The following is a 23,676-nucleotide window of genomic DNA, read 5'->3' as shown; positions in this document are numbered from 1 at the left end:
GTAGACCACTGACCAAGGGGTCTTTCTGAATGTGTCCATGGATTAAAGTACATCCCGTCCCTAGTAAGGCAATAGTCTTCTTATTTCTCAGGACCAGTAAGTGATGAGCTCAATATGGGGCCTCTGGTCACCCTCTATTGCCCAAATATGGGATTAACCTCGGCCCTACTAATTTCGGAGCTGGGGTGGGATCCACCCTGATAGGCGTTGCAAGAAGGGGTCGAGTATTCCTCTTCTGTGGGAGGGGCAGAAAGGAAGCAACAAAATTGCTGTTCAGGCTGTAGTTCCCTCTGTGTGGCGGCTAATACAGCATTAGGTTGTTTGTCTATTTTTTATTGGGATATTTATGCTCCCAATAAATCATGCCACATTTACTTACATGTGCCTCTTATCTATCCCTTTCCCTTTTTTTTCCTCCTTCTTTCTGTGGGATTTTCTTTTTCCCTTTTGCTAACCCTCATTGGGTTCCCAAGCTTACCCTGTCCCTGGTTTGCTCAGTTTTTTCCAAATTTGCAATGGCTTTTCCCACATCATGTGTATAATCTTGTTCCACTCCAGGCCTCAACAAAGATAGAAAAGGGCCATGCCATTTTCTTGGTGCATGCTGTAGCAATTTATTTTTCACCCCGGCAGTAAAAACTGCTATATCAGTTCCTGTGAAAACCCAGGTACAGATGGCTTGCCTAATTCCTAATTCCCAGAGAAGCCTCTGGGCCTCTTTGATTGACCACCAGCAGGTTATCCCTCCTGGTAAATCTTTTCCATTAGGTCAAGCCTCTCTCATAGCTAGAATAATCCATTCCATAAGGCTATTCTTCCTGGGTTATGAAGGCATTGCCACAGGACCAGATGGGTGATGATGTTAATCATTTTTCTCTGCTTGATTCCCAGCTAAAGAAAAACCCTGTGTCCCACAATCGGACGATCTAAGAGGTCAGTGGTTACTTAGGTGGATTTTTAAACGTCTTTGCAATCTTTAAGAGTTCTGTAGCAGTGAGATAGTGATAGTGAAAGTGATATACCCCGATAGTGAGAGTCTCCTGGATCCATCGACTCCCACATTGCTGGAGTTGTTCAGCTTTCACTTTCCTGTGCACGAGGGGTGAGCTTGCCAATGATCTTCATTCCCCTCTTCAGCTATGACTTCTATGTCATTGAAATATTCCTCTCCACAACATTCCCAGGTATTCCAAATTTTCACATCCTAATCGGGCTTAGTTATGACAGCTTTGATTTCTGGTCATTTCCATTTCATTCCCCCCAGGCGGACCAATCTGTCTACATGCTAAGGTTTCAATTTTTGTTCTCTTGGTCGTCAATTTTCTTCATTATGTTGGATGCAAGGAGAGAAGTCAAAAGTCACGTGTCTTTTTCTCATTGCAATTCCTTCCCTAGCCATTTAATTTTCGCCTCTGCTGCTAACTGGGCCTCCAAAGCCAAATGAACAGCTCAGAGAAGTGGGCAGCCCACTGGATAGGTTACCCACCATCCTTCCCTATCGCAGTGCACTATATGGCTTTCAGTTAATAACTCCTTTTGAGTTTTCGGGATGTGCCGTTACTCATGCGGAGGTCCACAAGAATCTAGCAGAGGTGTCACACCACGCCACATAGATGTTGCTGATCACCCTAGAGTTTCACACACAGATGCTTCATTCCCCTAACCCATTTTTTTTTTCATATCAGTTGAATAATGTGCTGATGTCATAACAAGGTTTGAGAAAGGCACATCTCACATAAGCACATGAACACCCAATCATCATGCTTAGGAACTACAAAAGGATCAATTTCTTGGTTCTTCAGCTCCTGCCTGGCTCAGCAAATGTTCCACAGTAGCTGGTATATGCAACCCACCCCTAAAGGTCAAGAGAACTGAAAAGCAGAAGAGCAAGGCTGACAAGCCCAGTTTCTCAGAAAGAAATATTTAATAGGGACTTAGGAATGGAAGCCATGTCTCAGGGAGTTCTAAGAGGGTGGAAACCCGCACCCGCCCATCAGAAAGTATTCTTTCTATAGCATGCTTTTAGAGTAAAGGCATGTCCAGCCAGTCTGGTCTTAGACTTTCTTGCCAAAACTCTGGAAAACTGGGGAGGCTGGGCACAGTGGCTCACACCTGTAATCCCAACACTTTGGGAGGCCAAGGCGGGCAAATCACTTGAGGTCAAGAGTTTGAAACCAGCCTGGCCAACATGGTGAAACCCTGTCTCTACTAAAAATGCAAAAATTAGCCAGGTGTGGATGGCAGGCACCTGTAATCCCAGCTACTCTGGAGGCTGCGGCAGGAGAATTGCTTGAACCCGGGAGGCAGAGGTTGCAGTGAGCCAAGATCATACCACTGCACTCCAGCCTGGGTGACAGAGAGAGACTCTGAAAGAAAGAAAAAGAAAGAGAGAGAGAGAGAGAGAGAGAGAGAAAGAAAGAAAGAAAGAAAGAAAGAAAGAAAGAAAGAAAGAAAGAAAAAAGAGAAAGAAAGAAAGAAAACTGGGCAGGTTAAATAAGCATTATTATTAAGGTTACCTATACTACAGGAACTGTTTAAAAATCTTGCTGCAAAACACCTCGGTATGCAGGAGTCAAACATTGATCATGATGGTGGGCTTGCTTCAAGATGGCACCGTTTTTGCCATAAACTGGCTGTTTTCTTACAGGTATATAGAACACACCTTACCTTTTTAAATGCTAAATTAAATAAAATAGTGAAACTCCTCAATTTCTGGATGATCCCACAACCATGCGCTCAGGTGAATTCCCCGACCCTCTTCAATACATTACACCCAGAAAATTTAAGAAGCACGGTCAGGACTTTGGATACATTTACTGCAGAAGGGAACCAGAGCATGGAATCATGGGAATCCACCTCCCAGGGCCCAACACTTTCATCCTGAGCTTGCACATGAAACAATAATGAACGAGATTTGTTACCTAAAGGGAATGGGTAGGCACATGGTGGAAAGGAGGGGACAGGAAGTAGGGATGAGCAGGGAGGAACACTTTTATTCTTTTGGTATAGTTTTGCCTCTTTTAGAAGCATAGTAATGTTTCACATATTCCAAAAATAGATATGGAAAAGTGAGGAAGTGGGTGACAAAATAAATACATTAAAATAAACTAGGCTTGGGGGAACCCAGAATGGAACATAAATAGAAACAAAGGAACCTAAGCATATTACAAATGAATAACATAACCATGCTAACGGGCATGAGGAAGAAAATAACTAATCTAAGTAACTTTGGGAAACAGTTATTTTCACTGGATACTATAAGACAAAAAGCAAAAATGACTGTACACAAATATTTTTATTTTTTAAATAGAGATGGGGTCTCCCTATGTTGCCCAGGCTAATCTTGAACTCCTGGGCTCAAGTGATCCTCCCCCCTCGGCCTCCCAAAGTGCTCAGATTACAGGCATGAGCCACCATGCCCAGGCAAATGTTGTAATTTAGTTAGTGATTTTTTTTTTTTTACACAGGGTTATGGTTAGGAATTCTGAGACTACTTTATGTGTATATGAGGATTGAGCAACTGAGTAAAATAGAGATAATGAGAGCCATGTTTCTCACTGCCTGAGAAAGGCCTTACAAATCTGGAAAGGAGGTAGGGCTAGAATAATCCTGAGACCTTGGACTGGAATCAGAGATGTCAGTATGAACCCAAGGTACATTCTGTGAAACAACCTGCCTATGTCCTTCAAAAAAGGCCAATGTCATAAAAGATGAAGAAAGGACAGATTAAGGGAGACTGAAGAGATGAGACAGGTAAATGCAAAGCATAATCTGGACTGGATCCAGGAACAGAAAAAAGTTTTCTTTTGCTGTAAAGAGCATTATTGGGACTATTGGCACATTTTGAAAAGGTTTTGATTTTGTTTTTGTTTTGTTTTGTTTTGTTGAGACAGTTTCACTCTTGTCACCCAGGCTGGAGTGCAATGGCGTGATCTCAGCTCACTGCAACCACTCTGCTTCCCAGGTTCAAGCGATTCTCCTGCCTCAGCCTCCCGAGCAGCTGGGATCACAGGCACCCACCACCACACCCAGCTAATTTTTGCATTTTTAGTAGAGATGGGATTTCACCATGTTGGCCAGGCTGGTCTCGAACTCCGACCTCAAGTGATCCACCCGCCTCGGCCTCTCATAGTGCTGGGATTACAGGCACAAACCACTGCACCCGGCCTGAAAAGGTTTAAAGATTAGATAATTGTGCTGTACCAATGTTAATTTCTTGATTTTGATTATTATATTGTGGTTATATAAGGCAATGTCCTGTTTTCTCTGTTTTTCTTTAGCAAAAACACACTAGTATTTAGGGACATTTACTGTTTTTTTTTTTTTTCGTTTGTTTGTTTGTTTGTTTTTTGAGACAGAGTCTCACTCTGTTGCCCGGACTGGAGTACAGAGGCGTGATCTCGGCTTACTGCATCCTCCACCTCCCAGGTTCAAGCAATCCCCCCGCCTCAGTCTCCTGAGTAGCTGGGACCACAGGTGTGTGCCACCACACCTGGTTAATTTTTTGTATTTTTGATAGAGATGGGATTTTGCCATGTTGCCCAGGCTGGTCTCGAATTCCTTAGTTTAAGTGATCATCCCACCCTGACCTCCCAAAGTGCTGCAATTATAGGCCTAAGCCACCTTGCCAGGCTGACTGGATAGGTTACCCACCATCCTTCCCTCAGAAAAAAATTATGTATGTGTGTATATATACACACACACACACACACACACACACATAATATACACACATATATATGTACATATATGTTATATATATGTAAAGAAAATGGGATAAAATAATCACATTTGGAGAATCTGGATGAAGGGTACATGAGAGTTCTTGGTACTATTTTTGCAACTTTTTCTGTAAGTTCGAAATTATTTCCAAATAAAGCATTAAAATAAATGCAGATTATTGGACCTCATCCTTGACTTATTGGATCAGAAGCTCTGGGCCTAGAGTCCAGGAGTATGCATGAAGGGCATTATTTACTGCATCAAACATTTTTGTAAAGATTATTTTATTTTTTATTATTTTTTTTTTACATTTTTTGTAGAGATGGGACCTCGCTATGTTGCCCAGGCTGGTCTCCAATTCCTGGGCTCACGCTATCCTCCTGCCTTGGGATCTCAAAGTGTTGGAATTATGGGCCTGAGCCACTGTGCTCTGCCTAAACATTTTATTTTAAAAAATTCCTGTGGATGTGTCTAGAGAGAAGCATCAAAAAATTATTGAGAAGGGCTTTGATCATCATGAACATTCTTAACTTCCAGGGGTCCTGTCATACATGGTTTCCCACATATTTGAGAGAAATCTTAAAGATGTACATAGCTACTGTATTAGTCTGCTCAGGTTGCAATAACAAAATGCCGTAGACTAGATGGCTTAAACAATAGAAATTTATTTTCTCACAGTTCTGGAGGCTGGAAAGTCCAAGATCAAGGTTCCAGAAAGCTTTGGTTTCTGGTGAAGCCTCTCTTTCTGGCTTGCCAATGGCTGCCTTCATGCTGTGTAGTCACATGGCAGAGAGAAAATCTCGTGTCTCTTACACTTGTCTCCCATCAGGGTTCCACCTTCTGACATCGTTAACCTTAATCATCTCCTTATAGGCCGTATCTCCCATGCAGTCATGTAGGGTGTTAGGACTTCAACATACAAATTTTGAGGGAACACAATTCAGTCCACAGCAGCTACTGTATAACACTAATTAAGTCTAGACATGATTGTGGCTTTAGTTAGGACTACACAGCAGATTATGTGTCCTCTCTTCTCCACATTGAATCTGGGCCTTGGGTCACATTTCTGCCATCTACGGCCTTCAGATCTGAGCCTTGGTTTTGGTCCTCTGTTAACTCTTCCACCTTCACTGCCACTCAGCACCTGGTTCTCTGTTCAGTTTTCTCTCTCTCTCTCTCTTTTTTTTTTTTTTTTTGAGATGGAATTTCACTCTGTCACCCAGGCTGGAGTGCAGTGGTGTGATCTCAGCTCACTGCAACCTCCCCCTCCAGGGTACAAGTGATTCTTATGCCTCAGCCTCCTGAGTACCTAGCATTACAGGCATGTGCCACCACGCCTGGCTAATTTTTGTATTTTTAATAGAGATGGGGTTTCATCATGTTGGCCAAGCTGGTCTCGAACTCCTGACCTCAAGTGACCTGTCTCGGCCTCCCAAAGTGCTGGGATTACAGGCTTGAGCCACTGTGCCCAGCCTGTTCAGTTTTCTCTTTATGCCTACTTCTGTTAATGCTTCCGGCCCTAATGCCCTACTTGTTGGGGCATCTAACTGAGGTCTTTGTTAACTATTTTCATCATCAACTCATTTCTATCATGAAAACCAAACCTGACTTCTTTTTATTTTTTCCTCCGTCAATGCCTCTTCTGATCTGTGAATTAAATCCAGGTTTCTTAACACCATTAGTTTTCGCACTCTGATTGATACATTAAACCTAGAGCTCAGTTATAGATTTTAGCATTAATGTTCCCATTTTTTGACATTGAATCTGGCTGGCTGTTAAATTTCTTTTTTTAGGGGTCTTGCTCTGTCACCCAGGCTGAAGTGCAGCAGCACAATCATAGCCCACTGCAGCCTCGAACTCCTGGGCTCAAGCGATCCTTCTGCCTCAGCTTCTGGAGTAGCTGAGACTACAGGCATGTACCACCACACCCAGCTAATTATTTATTTTTTTATTTGTAGAGATGGGTTCTTGCTGTGTTGCCCAGGCTGGTCTTGAACTCCTGGGCTCAAGTGATCCTCCTGCTTCAGCCTCCCAAAGTGCTGGGATTATAGGTGTGAGCCACTGCACCCAGCCCTGTTAAGTCTTTAATCATCAATGACCCTCAGATTTTTTGTTTTGTTTTGTTTTGTTTTTTGAGATGGAGTCTCGCTCTGTCACCAGGCAGGAGTGCAGTGGCACGATCTCGGCTCACTGCAACCTCTGCCTCCAATTCTCCTGCCTCAGCCTCCTGAGTAGCTGGGACTACAGGCATGCACCACCATGCCCAGCTAATTTTTGTATTTTTAGTAGAGACAGGATTTCAGCATGTTGGCCAGGATGATCTTGATCTCTTGACCTTGTGTTCCACCCACCTTGGCCTTCCAAAGTGTTGGGATTACAGGCATGAGCCACCACAGCCAACCGACCCTCAGTTTTAACCTCAAACCTGTTAATTATTCCACCATCAATGTGTCTATATTCTAGATCTTAAACGTGGGTCTCTGTTAACATTTTTTTTTTTAACCACCAGTGCTCCTGGGGCTTTGATCCAGGGTTCAGGGTCTCTGTTGAGATTCCATCAATTTCCTTTGTTTTAACTTTGAACTCAGGCCCGTGATGCAATTCTGACATAACAGCCTGGACCCCTCATCTATGCCCATCTTATGTGAATTTAAAGCTGATTCGAACCATTGATAGCTTTCTCTTGTTAATACCCCATGCTTTAACCAAATCTTCCACCCCCATTGGCCCTCTGGTTTGACTTAAACATTGAGCATTGTGGTAGACAGGTTAATAGTCCCCAAAAGATGTCCCTCTCCCAACCCCTAGAACCTGTGAATATGTTACCTTACATGGCAAAAGGAACTTTGCAGATGTGATTAAGAATTTTAAGATGAGATTTTCCTGGATTATCTAGATGAGCCCAATGTAATCAAGGGTCCTTACAAGAGGGAGGGAGCACTTTGGGAGGCTGAGTTGGGAGGATTGCTTGAGGCCAGCAGATGGAATCCAGCCTGGTCAACCTAGCAAGACCCTGTCTCTACAAAAGGTTAAAAAACGGCTGGGCGCAGTGGCTCACGCCTGTAATCCCAGCATTCTGGGAGGCCGAGGTGGGCTGATCATAAGGTCAGGAGATCGAGACCATCCTGGCTAACATGGTGAAAGCCCATCTCTACTAAAAACACAAAAAATTATCCGGGCATTCAGGTGGGTGCCTGTAGTCCCAGCTACTCGGGAGGCTGAGGCAGGAGAATGGCGTGAACCCAGGAGGCGGAGCTTGCAGTGAGCCGAGATCGCACCACTGCACTCCAGCCTGGGTGACAGAGCGAGACTCCATTTAAAAAAAAAAAAAAGTTTAAAAATTAGCTGGGCATGGTGGTGTCTGCCTGTAGTCCTAGCTACTCCAGAGGCGGAGGTGAGAGGATCACTTGAGCCCTGAAGTTAAAGGTTACAGTAAGCTCTGATCACACCACAGCACTCCAGCCTGGGTGACAGAGCAAGATCCTGTCTCTATTATTTAAAAAAACAAAAAAACAGGGAAGGAGAGGGTTTGAGTTAGAGAAGGAGAGAGAAGGAGATGTGATGATGTGATGATGGAAGCAGAAGGTTACTGTCAGAGAGCGATGTGAAGATGCTACACTGTCAGCTTTGAAGATGGAGGAAAGGACCACGAGTCAAGGAATACAGGGAGTGCCCAGTGAAACACATATCATATTTCTGACCTGCAGGACTGTAAGATAATAAATTTGTGTTGTTTTGATCAAGTAAGTCTGTGATAATTTGCTAGAGCAGCAATAGGAAATGAATACAGGCATCTTTGAAATATTCCACCATTGATGCCCATCTTGCCTATACTCAAACCAAGTCCTTCTTAACTCTTCCACCATCCCTATCCCTCTGACCTCACCTCAAACCCCAGCCATTGTTAGCAATTCCACCATCAAAGTCTCTTATCTGTGCTCTCCAACTTGGGCTTCTATTAATTCTTCCAATCTAAATCAACCCTTGATTTTGCCTTGAACTGGGAATCTGTTATCCATTCCACTATTACTGGGTTTGGATCTAGAGACAGAATTCAGGGCTTTGAGGGTGGAAAATTAATAATCCCGGGTCTGTGTATTAAGCTTGAGGGTCTGTTCACTTTTCCATTACCAGGGCAATTTACATGTGAATCGTTTTGCATGTCTGTTAACTCCTTCCCCATTACTGTGCCTCAGGTCTTGCTCACTGCAACCTCCGCCTCCCAGGTTCTAGTGATTCTCATGGCTCTGCCATCCAAGCAGCTGGGATTACAGGCATGTGCCACTGCGTCTGGGTAATTTTCGTATTTTTAGTAGAGACAGGGTTTCGCCATGTTGGCCATGCTGGTATCAAAGTCCTGGCTTCAAGTGATCTGCCCGCCTCGAACTCCCAAAGTGCTGGGATTACAGGAGTGAGCCACTACACTCTGCATCCCTCAGATCTTTATACTGACTGCAGACTTCAGTTAAGTCCTCTCCATCTATGATCTTTTGGTATGTACAGAAAATCAAAGCTGTACTAACTTTTTAGCTACTTGTGCCCCTTCTCCTGTATCCGCCAACCCCAGTCCTCAGTTAACATTTATTTTTATAGAGATGGAGTCTCACTATGTTGCCCAGGCTGGTCTTGATCTCCTGGGCTCACATGATCCTCCGGCCTCAGCCGCCAAAGTGCTGGGATTACAGGTGTGAGCCACTGTGCCCGGCTCTCAGTTAACATTTTTATCATGAATGCCATTTGGTTTGACTTTGAAGTCAGACCTTGATTAATTCTTCCACCATCATTATCCCTTTGGTATAGGCTGTGAATTCTGGGCCTCTGTTAACCACATCACCTTTAATGGGTCTCTGGTCTGTGGTTCAGACTTGAGTCTAAGTTAACCTTCCATTCAAGTCCTCTCTGAAATAACTTCGGAATTGGGTTACTATTCCACCACCAGTGCCCCTCTGATTTGATCTTTTTTTTTTTTTTTTTTTTTTTTTTTGAGACGGAGTCTCGCTGTGTCACCCAGGCTGGAGTGCAGTGGCCGGATCTCAGCTCACTGCAAGCTCTGCCTCCCGGGTTTTTACGCCATTCTCCTGCCTCAGCCTCCCGAGTAGCCGGGACTACAGGCGCCCGCCACCTCGCCCGGCTAGTTTTTTGTATTTTTTAGTAGAGACGGGGTTTCACCATGTTAGCCAGGATGGTCTCGAACTCCTGACCTCGTGATCCGCCCGTCTCGGCCTCCCAAAGTGCTGGGATTACAGGCTTGAGCCACCGCGCCCGGCCTGATTTGATCTTTAGGCAGGGTATTTGTTCATGTTTTCTCCATCCATACACCCTGATAGAAGTATTGAATCTTAGGACTTTCTTAACTATTGCAACCATCAGAGTTCCTCTTTTGTATAGAACATGAACCTTTGTTAACTCTGCAATCCTGTTCCAGGCTGACTTCCAATCCAGCCCTTTGTTAAACTCTTCTAAAACCAATGTCCCTTAGGTTTTACCTCGAACCTCTGACTCTATGAACTCTTTTAGTTTTGATATGGGCTGCAAAAGGCCATATAAGCCTACTTGAACTAAGGTGAGCAGAAGTCCAGGCTGTAAATGACAGGTGAAGGCAGGCCCTTCCGTGTTCAAAGGAGCCAATGGAGGACCGGTGGGCAGTGAGTGACAGACGGGGACGGGTCCCGACGCCTAGGAGGAACAATAGGAAGGCGGGAGGGCGCCGAGGCCAGGTGGGGAGAGGTGGGCGAGTATGTGTGAGTCCCCTGAATGGCTGTATGATGTCAAAGGTCTCTTCCCTTTCTCCAGACGTTTTAGGAATCCGCTTCTGCAGAGGAATCTCCCGAGGGGTGCTCTGTCCGGCCTTCCCACTTTCCCCCCTTCCCACTCTGCCATATCGCCACGCCTATGCTCAGGCCGGCCCTCTTCTGGTGGCCGGGAACGCCCACTCACCCGCCCGGGACAGTCGCGGCCCTTCCAAGCCTCACACTGCTTTCGTAGGATCAATTTCGAATACCCAAACTCGGAGATATCATGAGGACTCCCCCGGGCCCCCAAACGCACCTCTCCTCTGGCTGGAATGGGAGCCTCCGGAAGCAGTGCGAGACCACGGCCAGCGACAGAGGTCCTGGCGCTGGCGGAATGACGCCATTTTTATTACTGGTAGAGCTCGGCTTCGCGGCTTCGTGGCTGTTTCGGAGCCAGCGAAAGATAAGCTCCCGCGTCACCCTGACATCTCCCCGGGAGGACTGGAAGGGGAAATGGCCTTTTGGGGGATGTTGAACGCATTTGGGCAGGCGGGAAGCCAAGCCCGGCTTGAGAGCAGAGCCGGGGTGAGGGGCCTGGCTGAACGCTGCGGGTCTATGTGATCAGTGATGGATGGGAACAAGTGGAGGGCCTAAGGAGGGGATTGAGTGACGTGGAGAACAGTGATAGGGGAGTCTGTGGGACCAGGGGTAACAGTATGTGGGTTACGCGAATGGGAGTTTGTGGGGTGACGGGGGATCTGTGCGGTGCTTGATGATGTCTGTAAGGGTGAGTGATGGGGCTTCTATGGGATGGGTGACGGGAGTCTGGGGTGAGTGATGGTTGGTCTGTAGGGTGAGGGATGCTGGTCCGTGGGGTGAATGGATAGGGGGATCTGGGGTGAGGGATGAGGGTCTATGGGGACAAGAATGGGAGTGTGTGGGGTCAGTGTTGACGTTCTATGGGGTCCATGATGGGTGACTCTTTCAGATCAATAATATGTCCATGAATAAACAAAAATCTCTGCCCTTGTGGTGTCCACATTCTCATGGAGGAGTCCGACTCGGTGGTTTGATTCGTATTTCCCTCATGACCAATAAGTTTGAGCACATTTTCTTATAAGGATTGATCACTGGGAGATCCTCTTTTGTGAGGGGCCTGTCTTTTTTCATTTTTCTGTTAGACTCTCTGCTTTTTTCTTAATGATTTGTAGGAATTTTTTCTTTTTCTTTTTTTTTTTTTTTTTTTTTGAGACGAAGTCTCGCTCTGTCGCCCAGGCTGGAGTGCGTGGAGCAATCATGGTTCCCTGCAACCTCTGCCTCCCGGGTTTTAGCAATTATCCTACCTCAGCCTCCCTAGTAGCTGGAATTACAGGTGCCCGCCACCACACCTGGCTAATTTTTTTGTATTTGTAGTAGAGACGGGGTTTCACCATGTTGGCCAAGCTGGTCCCAAACTCTTGACCTCAGGTGATACACCCATCTCGGCCTCCCAAAGTGCTGGGATTACAGGCGTGAGCTACTGTGCCCAGCCAGGAATTGTTTTTATATATTCTGATACCGCTCCTTTAGTAGTGGTATGTGTTTTGCAAATCTTCCAATTTTTGGCTTCTCTTTTCATTTTATGGCTTTAAATATGAAGATTTTAAGCTAATTTCGAACTGTAAAGCACATTCTCAGTTAAAAAACAGACAATGTCCTGTGGAATTTAGGAGGATAACTAATTTTTTAGGGCACCCAGAAGCAAATGGTGTTGAATCTCTGAAAATTTTAGTGCCAGGACAGCTTGGGAGGAGTTCTTTACTTTTTGTTCTTCTATCACCTCGTTCTAAATCACTGGCAGTGTGATCTTAGACAACTCATTAAACCTCTCCAGGCCTCAGTTTCCCCACTGCGAAATGAGGATAATAGCAGGGCCTACCCTGTGAGGCTTGGGATGAGAAGTGAGTTAATACCTGAATGTTACCTATTCACCGTAGTTTTGCAGCACTGATTTTGTATATATTTCATGGATCTTCCTTGAACTCAAGGTTACTGCTGCTCATGTAATACCAAAATCTGGTGAAGGAAATTAAATACCAAGGAATAAGGTTTTGTCAGCTAGGGTTGCTTTGGAGGGTCACAAACCATTGTAATATCTAAGAATTTTTCTTTCTTTTTTTTGACCACCAAGAACTAATTTTTGCCTCCTTGGGGGCAGTATCACCCCCAATGAGAATGTGTGATCTACATGGTTGTTTTTCTTTTCCTTTTTTTTTTTCTTTGACAGAGTCTCGCTCTGTTGCCCAGGCTGGAGTGCAGTGGTGTGATCTCAGCTCACTGCAACCTCCGCCTCTCAGGTTCAAGTGACTCTCTTGCCTCAGCCTGCCAAGTAGTCGGGAATACAGGTGTGCACCACCACGCCCGGCTAATTTTGTTTATTTTTTGTAGAAATGAGGTCTCACTATGTTGCTCAGGCTGACCTCGAACTTCTGGACTCAAGCAGTCCTCCTGCCTTGGCCTCCCAAAGTACTGGGATGACAGGTGTGAGTCACCACCCTGGCCTATTATTCTGTTATTAAACAATTAGGAACACATTCTTGTGTTCTGCCTCTTCTTCATTTTGCAGTGATGTTTCCATGCCATTAACTTAATTTCCATAGTACTACTTAGATTATTTCTATGGTAATACTTAAATATAAACCTTTCTTATGGAAATTTTCAAGCATCCACAAAAATAGAGGGAATTGTATAATGGACCCCCATTATGCCCACCACCCAGTCTCATCAGTCATCAACTCATGGCCAATCTTGTTTTATCTAGACCAGGGGCTAGAAAACTGGGCAGTGGGCCAAATCTGACATGCTGCTTTTTTAAAAACATACAGCCAGGAATTAAGAATAGTTTTTTCACACTTTTTATCCTTGGAAAAAAATCAAATGGAGAATATTTTGTGACCCATGAAAATGATATAAAACTCAAATATCTGTGCCCAAAAATGATGTTTAATTGGAACACAGTCAGTGAGCACCTTTAGTTTATGTATTGTGTAGGGCTATTTTCAACCTGCAATGGCAGGGCTGAGTAGTTACAGCAGAAACCACAGACCCCACAAAATCGAAAACATTTACCATATGACCCTTTTACAGAAAAAGTTCGCCAAGTCCTCATCTAGGCCACCCTCTCACTTCTTCCTCCCAGAATGCCCTTCCTTTCTTCTTTCTTCCTCCCTCCCTCCCTGCCTTCCTGCCTTCCTTCCTGCCTTCCCTCTTGCCTTCCTTCCTGCCTTTCTTGCCTTTCTTTCCTCACTCAGTCGTAGTCCAGGCTGAAGTGCAGTGGCTCAATCTCGGCTCACTGCAAACTCCATCTCCTGGGTTCAAGTGATTCTCATGTCTCAGTCTCCCTAGTAGCTGAGATTACAGGCACCCACCACTATGCCTGGCTAATTTTTAGTAGAGGGGAATTTTGCCATGTTGGCCAGGTTGGTCTCGAACTCCTGGGCTCAAGCCATCTGCCTGCTTCAGCCTCCAAAAGTGCTGGGATTACAGGTGTGCGCCACCATGCCAGGCTAATTTTTTGTAGAGATGGGTCTCCCTATGTTACCCAGGCTAGTCTCGAACGCCTGGTCTCAAGCAATTTGCCCTCCTCCACCTCCCAACATGCTGGGATTACAAGCACGCACCACCATGCCTGGCTGATTTTTGTATTTTTTAGTAGAGACGGGTTTTCGCTATGTTGCCCAGGCTGGTCTCCAATTCCTGAGCTCAGGCAATCCACCCGCCTTGGCCTCCCAAAGTGCTGGCCCACCGCGCCCAGCCTGTATGTAATTCAATGACTTTTTACATGTGTAGTCTTTATTATTTTGAAACAAATCCCAGACATATCTTTTCATCCATACACGCTTCATTATGTAAAAGATAAGGCCTTAAAGGTCGATGCTGTTACCTTAAGGTAAAATAATTAACAATAATATCTTCAGATAATCAATGGTTAAATTCCTTAATGTTATCAAATATCTAGTCAGGGTTCAAACTTTCACGATTATCTCAAAAATTTCTTTTGTCTATTCAAGTAAAGACCCAGACAAGACCATATTTTACATTTGCTGGCGGTGTTTCCTGAGCCTCTTTTAATCATCTAGAGTGTTGCTTTTAAGGGCTGCCTGCCTTTCAAGCCTTTGGAGGTTCTATAATTTATTTTCCCAGTCTTTAGTGCTGCTCATTTGTATTATTTTCAATAATATGGTGTTAAAGACAAAACTGTGTTGAAGGTTTCTGTGGTTAAATATCTGCACGTATCCATGATTATTACCTTAGGACAAAGTTCTGGAAATGGAATTACCAAGTCAGATGAGAAACACAAGTCATCAATGAATTAACAAGCAACACATTGTCACATCCAGCTATTGAAGAGTGGTTAATTCAGCTTGATCTCCTAGACTCTTCTGCACCCCACCCCGCCCCCAATTGCTTTCCAAAGAGAAACAGAAAATGATTGAGTCCCAGGTAAGTTATTTGTTTGCCACTTGGTTTTCCCACAACAAAATGGGAAAGGGCAATTCGTTGAAAATAAGGATTAGAGAAATTTAGAAAGAAAAGATGATCAACAGGCAAAATTGCTGTGAAGATACACAGATCATCTGGCCTTCATAGAAACGTAACTAAACATTTTGACTATGAGCCTCCTGGCAGCTCCAGTGAAAAGGGTAACATAGCATGATCAATTATGTGATTTGCATTCTCCACAAAAAGAAATCAGTCCAGCTCCTTAGCAAGTCAAGATTTCTGGGACTTTAACCTAAGGAATTTTGTTACTGAGTTTTCCTGAAGGCCAGTGGTTTTCAGTTCAGGGTGGTATTGTCAGTAGTTGTTCTAAAGAGAATGTTTTTAGTTAAAGTTCTCGGGCAGGGGCTTGGAGAGTGGGATAGTTTCCTTGTTTTCCATGGCTCCTTTGCTGTCATCTCAGAGTTTGTGGGGTCTCAACCCAACTCAAGACCAGTTCCTTCTCTGCTCTTCCAATTTTAGTCTGGTTTTTTTTTCCGCCTCCCTGAAAAGGTAATCTATACATGGGGCAAAGAATATAAACAATATAGTTTAAAAAAAAAAAAAGAAGTGAAATATCTCCAATCTCACTTCTTCCTCCTTCCCTGACATAACTAGGATTATCTGGTTTGAGGAGTATCTCTTTTCTTCATGCATTTATAACTCCATCTATATGTGTAGATGGATGTGTAAATGTGTGAAAATGATCTCATTATTGTCACGTATTTTTTCTTTACCACACAAAAAAATACACACACTGTTTCTGTTCTATTCTGCTACTTTCTTTTCTTGCCTAATATAAAATATACTCAATAAATGTAGTTTTAATACCTTTTATTTGGAAAATTTTAATTTTGAACATATACGAAAGTAGAGATTTTAGTGAACCCTTTTGTAATTATCCATCTGCAAATATTCTCAACTGATAGCCAAGCTTGTTTTATCTATCTTTTATCACCACCTACTCCTATTATCATCATCATGATCTAGCCAATCCCTTGTTAATATTTTGTTTAGGGTTTATACTACTATGTTCATAAGACATAAGGGCCTGTAATTTTACTTTCTGGTATTGTTTCTGCCACATTTTGGCATCATGTTACGTTGGCCTCATGTTGGAAAGTATTCTCTTTATATTCTCTGGGAAAATTGGGGTAATATTGGTATTATTTCCTCCTTAATTTTTTTTTTTTTTTTTTTTTTTTTTTTTTTTGAGATGGAGTTTCACTCTTGTCGCCCAAGCTGGAGTGCAGTGGCACGATCTCGGCTCATTGCAACCTCTGTCTCCCAGGTTCAAGAGATTCTCCTGCCTCAGTCTCCCAAGTACCTGAGATTACAAGTGCCCACCACCACGCCTAGCTAACTTTTGTGTTTTTAGTACAGATGGGGTTTCACCATGTTGGGCAGGCTGGTCTCAAATTCCTGGCCTCAGGTGATCCACCCACCTCGGCCTCCCAAAGTGTTGGGATTACAGGCATGAGCCACCGCACCCAGCCTATTTCCTTCTTAAATGTTTGGAGGAGCTCCCCAGTGAAGCCATCAGGGTATGGAGTTTTCTTTGTGGGAAGGTTTTAAATTATATATTCAATTTATTTAAAAGATATACTACCATTCAAATTTTCTATTTCTTTTTATGTCCGATTTGGTAAATTGTAATTTTCAATTTGTTCAGTTCCTCTAAGTCAAGGCTCAGCAAATTTTTTTCTGTAGAGGTACAGATCGAAATATCTGAGGCTTTGTGGGCCATACGGTCCCTGTTGCAACTATTCAAATCTGCTGTTTTAGGTAGAAAGCAGCTATCGACAATATGTAAACCAATGAGTCTGGCCATGATTCAATAACAGTTTATTTATGGACGCTGAAGGTTGAATTTCATATAATTTTCATGTGTCACAAAATATTATTCTTCTTTTGACTTTTTTTTTAATCATTAAAAATGTAAAAACCAGGCCAGGTGCAGCTGTTCACGCCTATAATCCCAGCACTTTGGGAGGCCAAGGTGGGCGGATTGCTTGAGCTCAGGAGTTCTAGGCCAGCCTGGGCAACATGGCGAAACCCCATCTCTACAAAAACATACAAAAATTAGCCAGGCATGGTGGCATGCGCCTGTGGTGCCAGCTACTCAGGAGGCTGATGCAGGAGAATCACTTGAGCCTGGGAGGAGGAGGTTGCAGTGAGTCAAGATTGTTTCACTGTACTCCAGCTTGGGTGGTAGAGCAAGACTGTCTCAAAAGAAAACGTGTAAAACCACTTCAGCTTGTGGACCATTGAAAAACACATTATGGGCTAAATTTGGCCTGCAGGCCATAGTTTGCTATGTCCTGATCTACATTGTCCACTGATCTACATTGTCAAATTAATGTCCATTAAATGTCCATTTAATGTTTGCAGGATACCAGAACCTTGTTGATGGGCTGTAAAAAAGTTATTTCTAGTTTTTCTTTTATATACAATAGTTATAATAATAAGAATAATCATAGCTACTGTTTACCCAGTGCTTATCATGTGCCAGGCACTGCTATTATAAAATACCATGGAATTAACTCATTTAATTTACCCAGGACCCCTCTGTGCTAGGTATCATTGTTAGTCCCATTTTTCAGATGAAGAAAACGAGGCACAGAGATCACACAGCTAGTACATGACCTAACCAGACCTCTCAAGCAGTGAAGTCACAAATAAAACAACTTTATAAAGACATCTTTTTATATTTGTGAAGTATTTGTGTAGGCCACATTCTTAGACATGAGTGTGCTAGGTCAGAGGCACACATGCTTAAAATTTAAAGAATATTTTTCAAATCGTACATATATATTTTTTGAGACAGAGTCTCACTCTGTCCCCCAGGTTGGAGTGCAGTGGTGTGATCTCAGCTCACTGCAACCTCCACCTCCCAGGTTCAAGCGATTCTCCTGCCTCAGCCTCCCGAGTAGCTGGGATTACAGGTGCCTGCCACCACGCCCGGCTAATTTTTGCATTTTTAGCAGATACTGGGTTTCACCATGTTGGGCAAACTGATCTCGAACTCCTGACCTCGGGTGATCTGCCCACCTCAGCCTCCCAAAGTGCTGGGATTACAGGCGTGAGCCACCCTGCCTGGTCCAAATTGTATTTCGATCCTGTGTAATCAGCTGACACATGTGGCCACAAATTGTTTACAAGAAAGTCCACCTGTTTCCCAAGGTTCCCCTTCCCTCCTGCCACCATTAGCCATCATCTGTATTTTTCATTCTTGTTGTTTTTATGATTAAGCATTATATTTCATTTTCATTTGCTTTTCTGTAGGGATTAAATAAGCTTCAGCATCTTTTCACATATTTATTTTCCATTTTGTATTTCTCTGTGAATCCCTCTTTCTTTGTCTTTGCTTATGGTTTCCCAGAAGCTTTTTGTATACGAGTGATTTTGAAGTGCACATTGCAAACTTTTTTTTTTTTTTTTTTTTTGCCAGGTAGTGATTTTTCTCTCTATCTTGTTGTCTGTCCCCCCTCACTAGAATATAAACTCCTTCAGGGAAGGTATTTTTGCCAGGTTTTTTTTCCTGCTGTATCCCCAGTTCCTAGAATAGTGCTTGGTATTCACTAGGTACTCAATAACTGCTTGCTGAGTGAATGAATGCTTATTTTCACTTAACAGTATATCTTAGATATTGTAGCATATCAATTAATGTAGAGCTTCCTTGTTGCTTGCTTGCTTGTTTGCTTTCCTTTTTTTTTTCAGGGTTTCACTTCAGTTGCCCAGGCTAAAGTGCAGTGGCACTATCTTGGCTTACTGCAGCCTTGACCTCCCAGGCTCAGGTGATCCTCTCACCTCAGCCTCCCTAGTAGCTGGGCCTATAGGTGTGTGCCACCACACCCGGCTAATTTTTTGTATTTTTTGTAGAGACAGGGTTTTGCCATGTTGCCCAGGCTGGTTTTTTGTTTGTTTGTTGTTTTGTTTTGTTTTGTTTGAGACAGAGGCTCAGTCTGTCACCCAGGCTCGAGTGCAGTGGCACAGTCTCGACTCACTGCATCCTCTGCCTCCCGGGTTCAAGCAAGTCTCCTGCCTCAGCCGCCTGAGTAGCTGGGACTACAGGCATGCACCACCATGCCTGGCTAATTTTTGTATTTTTAGTAGAGACGGGATTTTGCCATTTTGGCCAGGCTGGTCTCGAACTCCTGACCTCAAGTGATCCACCTGCCCCTGCCTCCCAAAGGGCTGGGATTACAGGTGTGAGCCACCACATCTGGCCCCTTCCTTGTTACTATTTATAATTGCATATAGTATTCCCTTATGGAGATCGTAGCATAATTTATTCATCCAATCTCCCATGAGATGGTTTCCATTCTTTTGCTATTATAAATAGTACTATAAAGCAGTGTCTTCACACATGTCATTTGCTCACATATGTGAATGTTTATGTTTATGTAGAATAACTTCTAGAAACCAAATTGCAAGTCAGAGGATGTGTACATTACAAATTTTGAAAGATATTGCCAAATTAATTGCCTTCAAAATATACCATACACCACAGACAATTTGAGTATGCCTGTTTTTTGACATCTTTACTAACTTACACTAAGTCACTGTGACTTATCCCCAGTCATAGCATTTGACCAGTGACTAATCAAATGCCCATCTTTGATAATATGTAAGGGAAAAATTGTGTCTTGTTTTAGCTTGCATTTATCTTCATGTGAGTGAAATTGAGCATCTTTTTACGTGTTTAAAAAACATTTGCATTTTCCTTTCTGTGAAATGATGGCCATGTCCCTTGACCACTGTATTAGTCTGTTCTCATGCCACTATAAGGAAATACCCAAGACTGGGTAATTTATAAAGGAAAGAAGTTTAATTGACTCACAGTTCCACAGGGCTGGGGAAGCCTCAGGAAACTTACAATCATGGTGGAAGGGGAAGAAAGGAAGCAAGGAAGCAAGGACCTTCTTCACATGGTGGCAGGAGAGAGAAATGCCAGCAAGGGAAATGCCAGACACTTATAAAACCATTAGATCCTGTGAGAACTCACTCATTATTACGAGAACAGCATGGGGGAAAGTGCCTCCATGATTCAATCACCTCCTTCACTTGACAAGTGGGGATTGCAATTCAAGATGAGATTTGGGTGGGGACACAGAACCAAACCATATCAACCATGTTTTAAAAAGTTGTTGGTTGTTTTCTTCTTGCTTTGCAGGAGTTCTCTCTATACATGGAATAAATTAACTCCTTGTCCATCCTATCTGTTTTGTGTATATTTTTTCCCTAGTTAGTCATATCCTTTGGGTTTGTTTGATATATTTTGCCACGTAATACATAAAGTAGTCACATTTATCAGTGTTTTCATTTGTGGCATCTGGGCTTTGGGGCATGCTTAGAAGAGTCTTCTCCACTCAAAGATTATTTTTTAAAACCTGTCCTGTCTTTATTTTATAGTTTCTCTTTTTCATTTAAATTTTTGTCCTGAATTTATTTTTGTATGTAGTGTGAGGTAGGGGATTCAGTTACATTTTTTTTCTGATAGCTCTCTAGTTTTGAATAATCTGTTTTTCCATACCTGTTTAAAATGCTACTTTTATTATATATTAAATTTCATATTTTTATTTGTATCTATTTCTAGACTATCTGTTCTGTTCCATTAACTATGCTTGCTAATGGCAGGGTTTTACATTGTTTCTCTCATAAAGTATGCTGGGCAAAGTGCAAAGTAGGCATCCTACATGTATTGCTATGGCAAAAATGACCAGAATGAGCAGCTTGTACAAGAATGTGCTGTTATAGGAACCAGTGACATTTGAGGATGTGGCTGTGGACTTCACCAAGGAAGAGTGGCAGCAGTTGAATCCTGCTCAGAAGACCCTACATAGGGATGTGATGCTGGAGACCTATAGTCACCTGGTCTCCGTGGGTAAGGGCAGATTCCCTGTGTACCAATGAATCAAATCCTCCTCATCCTTCTTTTAGAGCTGTCAATACCATGACCTTTATGATATTCCTTTAATAGAGTGTGTTCTTTTATAGTTTTGATTTTTCATGTTTATACTTTTGTTATATCTAGAATTAATTTTTATGTTATGGTGTGAGTTAAGGATTCAACTTTGCTGGGAGGCCCCTGCAAGTGCTTCTCTTCATGAATTTCTGAGCTGCCAAGTCCAAAGCCACTACAATTTTCTCTTAACAGGGTGTTCAGGTATAAAACCAGATGTAATATTTAAGTTGGAACATGGAAAGGACCCATGGATCATAGAGAGTGAGTTGTCAAGGTGGATCTACTCAGGTAAGTGAGAAGTGGGTAGATGGTCAAGAGGGCATCTTCTTCTTCCTTGACATCTCTGACATCTGTTACCTTTTTTCTTCCTTAAAATTTATCAGGCCTCCTTTATAACATTCATTCTACAACAGCCACCTTCCTAGTACCTCTGTTCATTGCCAAATGTTGTGTGTGTGTGTGTGTGTGTGTGTGTGTGTGTGTGTGTATTTGATTTTGCCTCTTTCTTCTTCCTTCAGACAGAGTGAAAGGCCTTGAATCTTCCCAGCAGATCATTTCTGGAGAACTTTTATTTCAAAGGGAGATACTAGAAAGAGCCCCAAAGGATAATTCATTGTACTCTGTTTTAAAAATCTGGCAGATAGATAGATATCAAGGAAATCAAGACAGAGTTTTGAGGCAAGTCACAGTCATCAGTCATGAAACATTGACTGATGAGACGGGTTCCAAGTATAGTGCATTTGGGAAAATGTTCAATCAGTGCACAGACCTTGCTCCTTCAAGTCAAAAATTCCATAAGCTTGATTCATGTGAAAATAGCTTAAAGTCCAATTCAGACTTACTAAATTATAATAGGAGCTATGCAAGAAAGAATCCCATTGAGAGATTTGGATGTGGGAGACCACCTAGGTATAATGTTTCCTGTTCTGTGCCTGAGAAGGAAGGCTTCATTCATACTGGAATGGAGCCCTATGGAGACAGTCAAAGTGAAAAAGTTCTCAGTCATAAGCAAGCCCATGTTCAGTATAAGAAAGTTCAAGCCAGAGAGAAACCCAATGTTTGTAGTATGTGTGGGAAAGGTTTTATCAAGAAGTCACAGCTCATTATACATCAAAGAATTCATACGGGAGAGAAACCATATATATGTGGAGATTGCAGGAAAGCCTTCAGTGAGAAATCACACCTCATTGTGCATCAGAGAATTCACACTGGGGAGAAACCCTATGAATGTACTGAGTGTGGAAGAGCATTCTCCCAGAAGTCACCTTTCATTGTTCATCAGAGAGTCCATACTGGAGAGAAACCCTATGAATGTTTTGAGTGTTCAAAAGCTTTCTCCCAGAAGTCACATCTAATTATACATCAGAGAGTTCATACCAGAGAGAAGTCCTTTGAATGCAGTGAATGTGGGAAAGCCTTCTGTGCAATGTCTCATCTTTTTATACACCGGATAGCTCATACTGGGGAGAAGCCCTATGAATGTACCGAATGTGGGAAGACCTTCCCTCGGAAAACACAGCTCATTATACATCAGAGAACGCATACTGGAGAGAAGCCCTACAAGTGTAATGAATGTGGGAAAACTTTCTGCCAACAGTCCCACCTCATAGGACATCAAAGAATTCATACAGGAGAAAAACCTTATGTGTGTACTGACTGTGGGAAGGCCTTTTCCCAGAAGTCACACCTCACTGGTCATCAAAGACTTCATACTGGAGAGAAACCTTACATGTGTACTGAATGTGGAAAATCCTTCTCTCAGAAATCACCTCTTATCATACACCAGAGAATTCATACAGGGGAGAAACCTTATGAGTGTGGTGAATGTGGCAAAACCTTCTCCCAGAAATCACCCCTCATTATTCATCAGCGAGTTCACACAGGGGAGAAACCCTATGAGTGTACCGAGTGTGGGAGGGCCTTTTCCCTGAAGTCACATCTCATTCTACATCAGAGAGGTCATACTGGAGAGAAACCCTATGAATGTAGTGAATGTGGAAAGGCCTTCTGTGGGAAGTCTCCACTCATTATACATCAGAAAACCCATCCTAGGGAGAAACCCCCTGAATGTGCTGAGTCTGGGATGACTTTTTTCCGGAAATCACAGATGATTACATATCAGAGAAGACACACTGGGGAGAAACCCTCCAGATGCAGTGACTGTGGGAAGGCCTTCTGCTAGCATGTATACTTCACTGGGCATCAGAATCCATATAGTAAAGACACCTTGTATATGTGCTGATTGTGGGAAGGTCTATTCCCAGAAGTCAGTCCTCACTGTGCATGGGAAAACTCACATTGAACAGAAATAGTGACAACTTCTCAGCTGTAGAATAGACTCATATGTTCCCCAGTATATATGATTACCCTTCCACAGAATGATCTGGTTAGGCCCTCAGAATATTTTCAACACCACAAATATGGAATTGATTTGCTCACCCTCAAAACTATCTTGGCCCCCTTCACAGGATAAATGTATCTGGAAGAATTAGTACTACTTTGATGTTGTCTGGTCCTAAAATGCTTTATAGAATTCTCTTGTGAATTTATTTGGGCATGGCGCATTATTTGAAGGGTATCTCTTTGTCATCTTTCTCTATTTCTTCCATCATATTTTTCTGTTTAGATTATATATGCATTTATGTATTTATTTATTTAGAGATGGAGTCTCACTCTTACCCAGGTTGGAGTGCAGTGGTGCGATCTTGGCTCACTGCAACCTCCACCTCCTAGGTT

General features: G+C 43.0%; 1 protein-coding gene and 1 non-coding gene across 5 annotated transcripts; one reads left to right on the top strand and one right to left on the bottom strand.

Moving 5' to 3' along the window:
* Positions 1–1,679: 1,679 nt before the first annotated feature.
* LOC126947051 (small nucleolar RNA U13) lies at positions 1,680–1,783 on the bottom strand. The gene has a single exon (XR_007722899.1). It is a non-coding gene; the product is annotated as a small nucleolar RNA U13 (small nucleolar RNA).
* An 8,663-nt stretch (positions 1,784–10,446) lies between these two features.
* ZNF630 (zinc finger protein 630) lies at positions 10,447–23,473 on the top strand. 4 transcript variants are annotated; one of them, XM_050775626.1, is made up of 5 exons: positions 10,447–10,831; positions 14,748–14,936; positions 20,733–20,859; positions 21,133–21,228; positions 21,459–23,473. In XM_050775626.1, the coding sequence occupies exons 2-5, from the start codon at positions 14,922–14,924 to the stop codon at positions 23,120–23,122; spliced, it is 1,902 nt and encodes a 633-aa protein (XP_050631583.1). In that variant the 5' UTR covers positions 10,447–10,831; positions 14,748–14,921; the 3' UTR covers positions 23,123–23,473. The 4 variants fall into 4 exon arrangements, with proteins under 4 accessions (XP_050631583.1, XP_050631582.1, XP_050631581.1 ...); XM_050775625.1 differs by having other exon boundaries at positions 10,447–11,039; XM_050775624.1 differs by lacking the exon at positions 10,447–10,831 and adding an exon at positions 11,050–11,241.
* Positions 23,474–23,676: the final 203 nt, after the last annotated feature.

The sequence above is a fragment of the Macaca thibetana genome, chromosome X (assembly GCF_024542745.1).
Source record: "Macaca thibetana thibetana isolate TM-01 chromosome X, ASM2454274v1, whole genome shotgun sequence".
In the NCBI taxonomy this organism is placed as follows: domain Eukaryota; kingdom Metazoa; phylum Chordata; class Mammalia; order Primates; family Cercopithecidae; genus Macaca; species Macaca thibetana.
The sequence above is the reverse complement of the archived record's forward strand: the minus strand, read 5'-3'. Positions and strand labels throughout refer to the sequence as shown.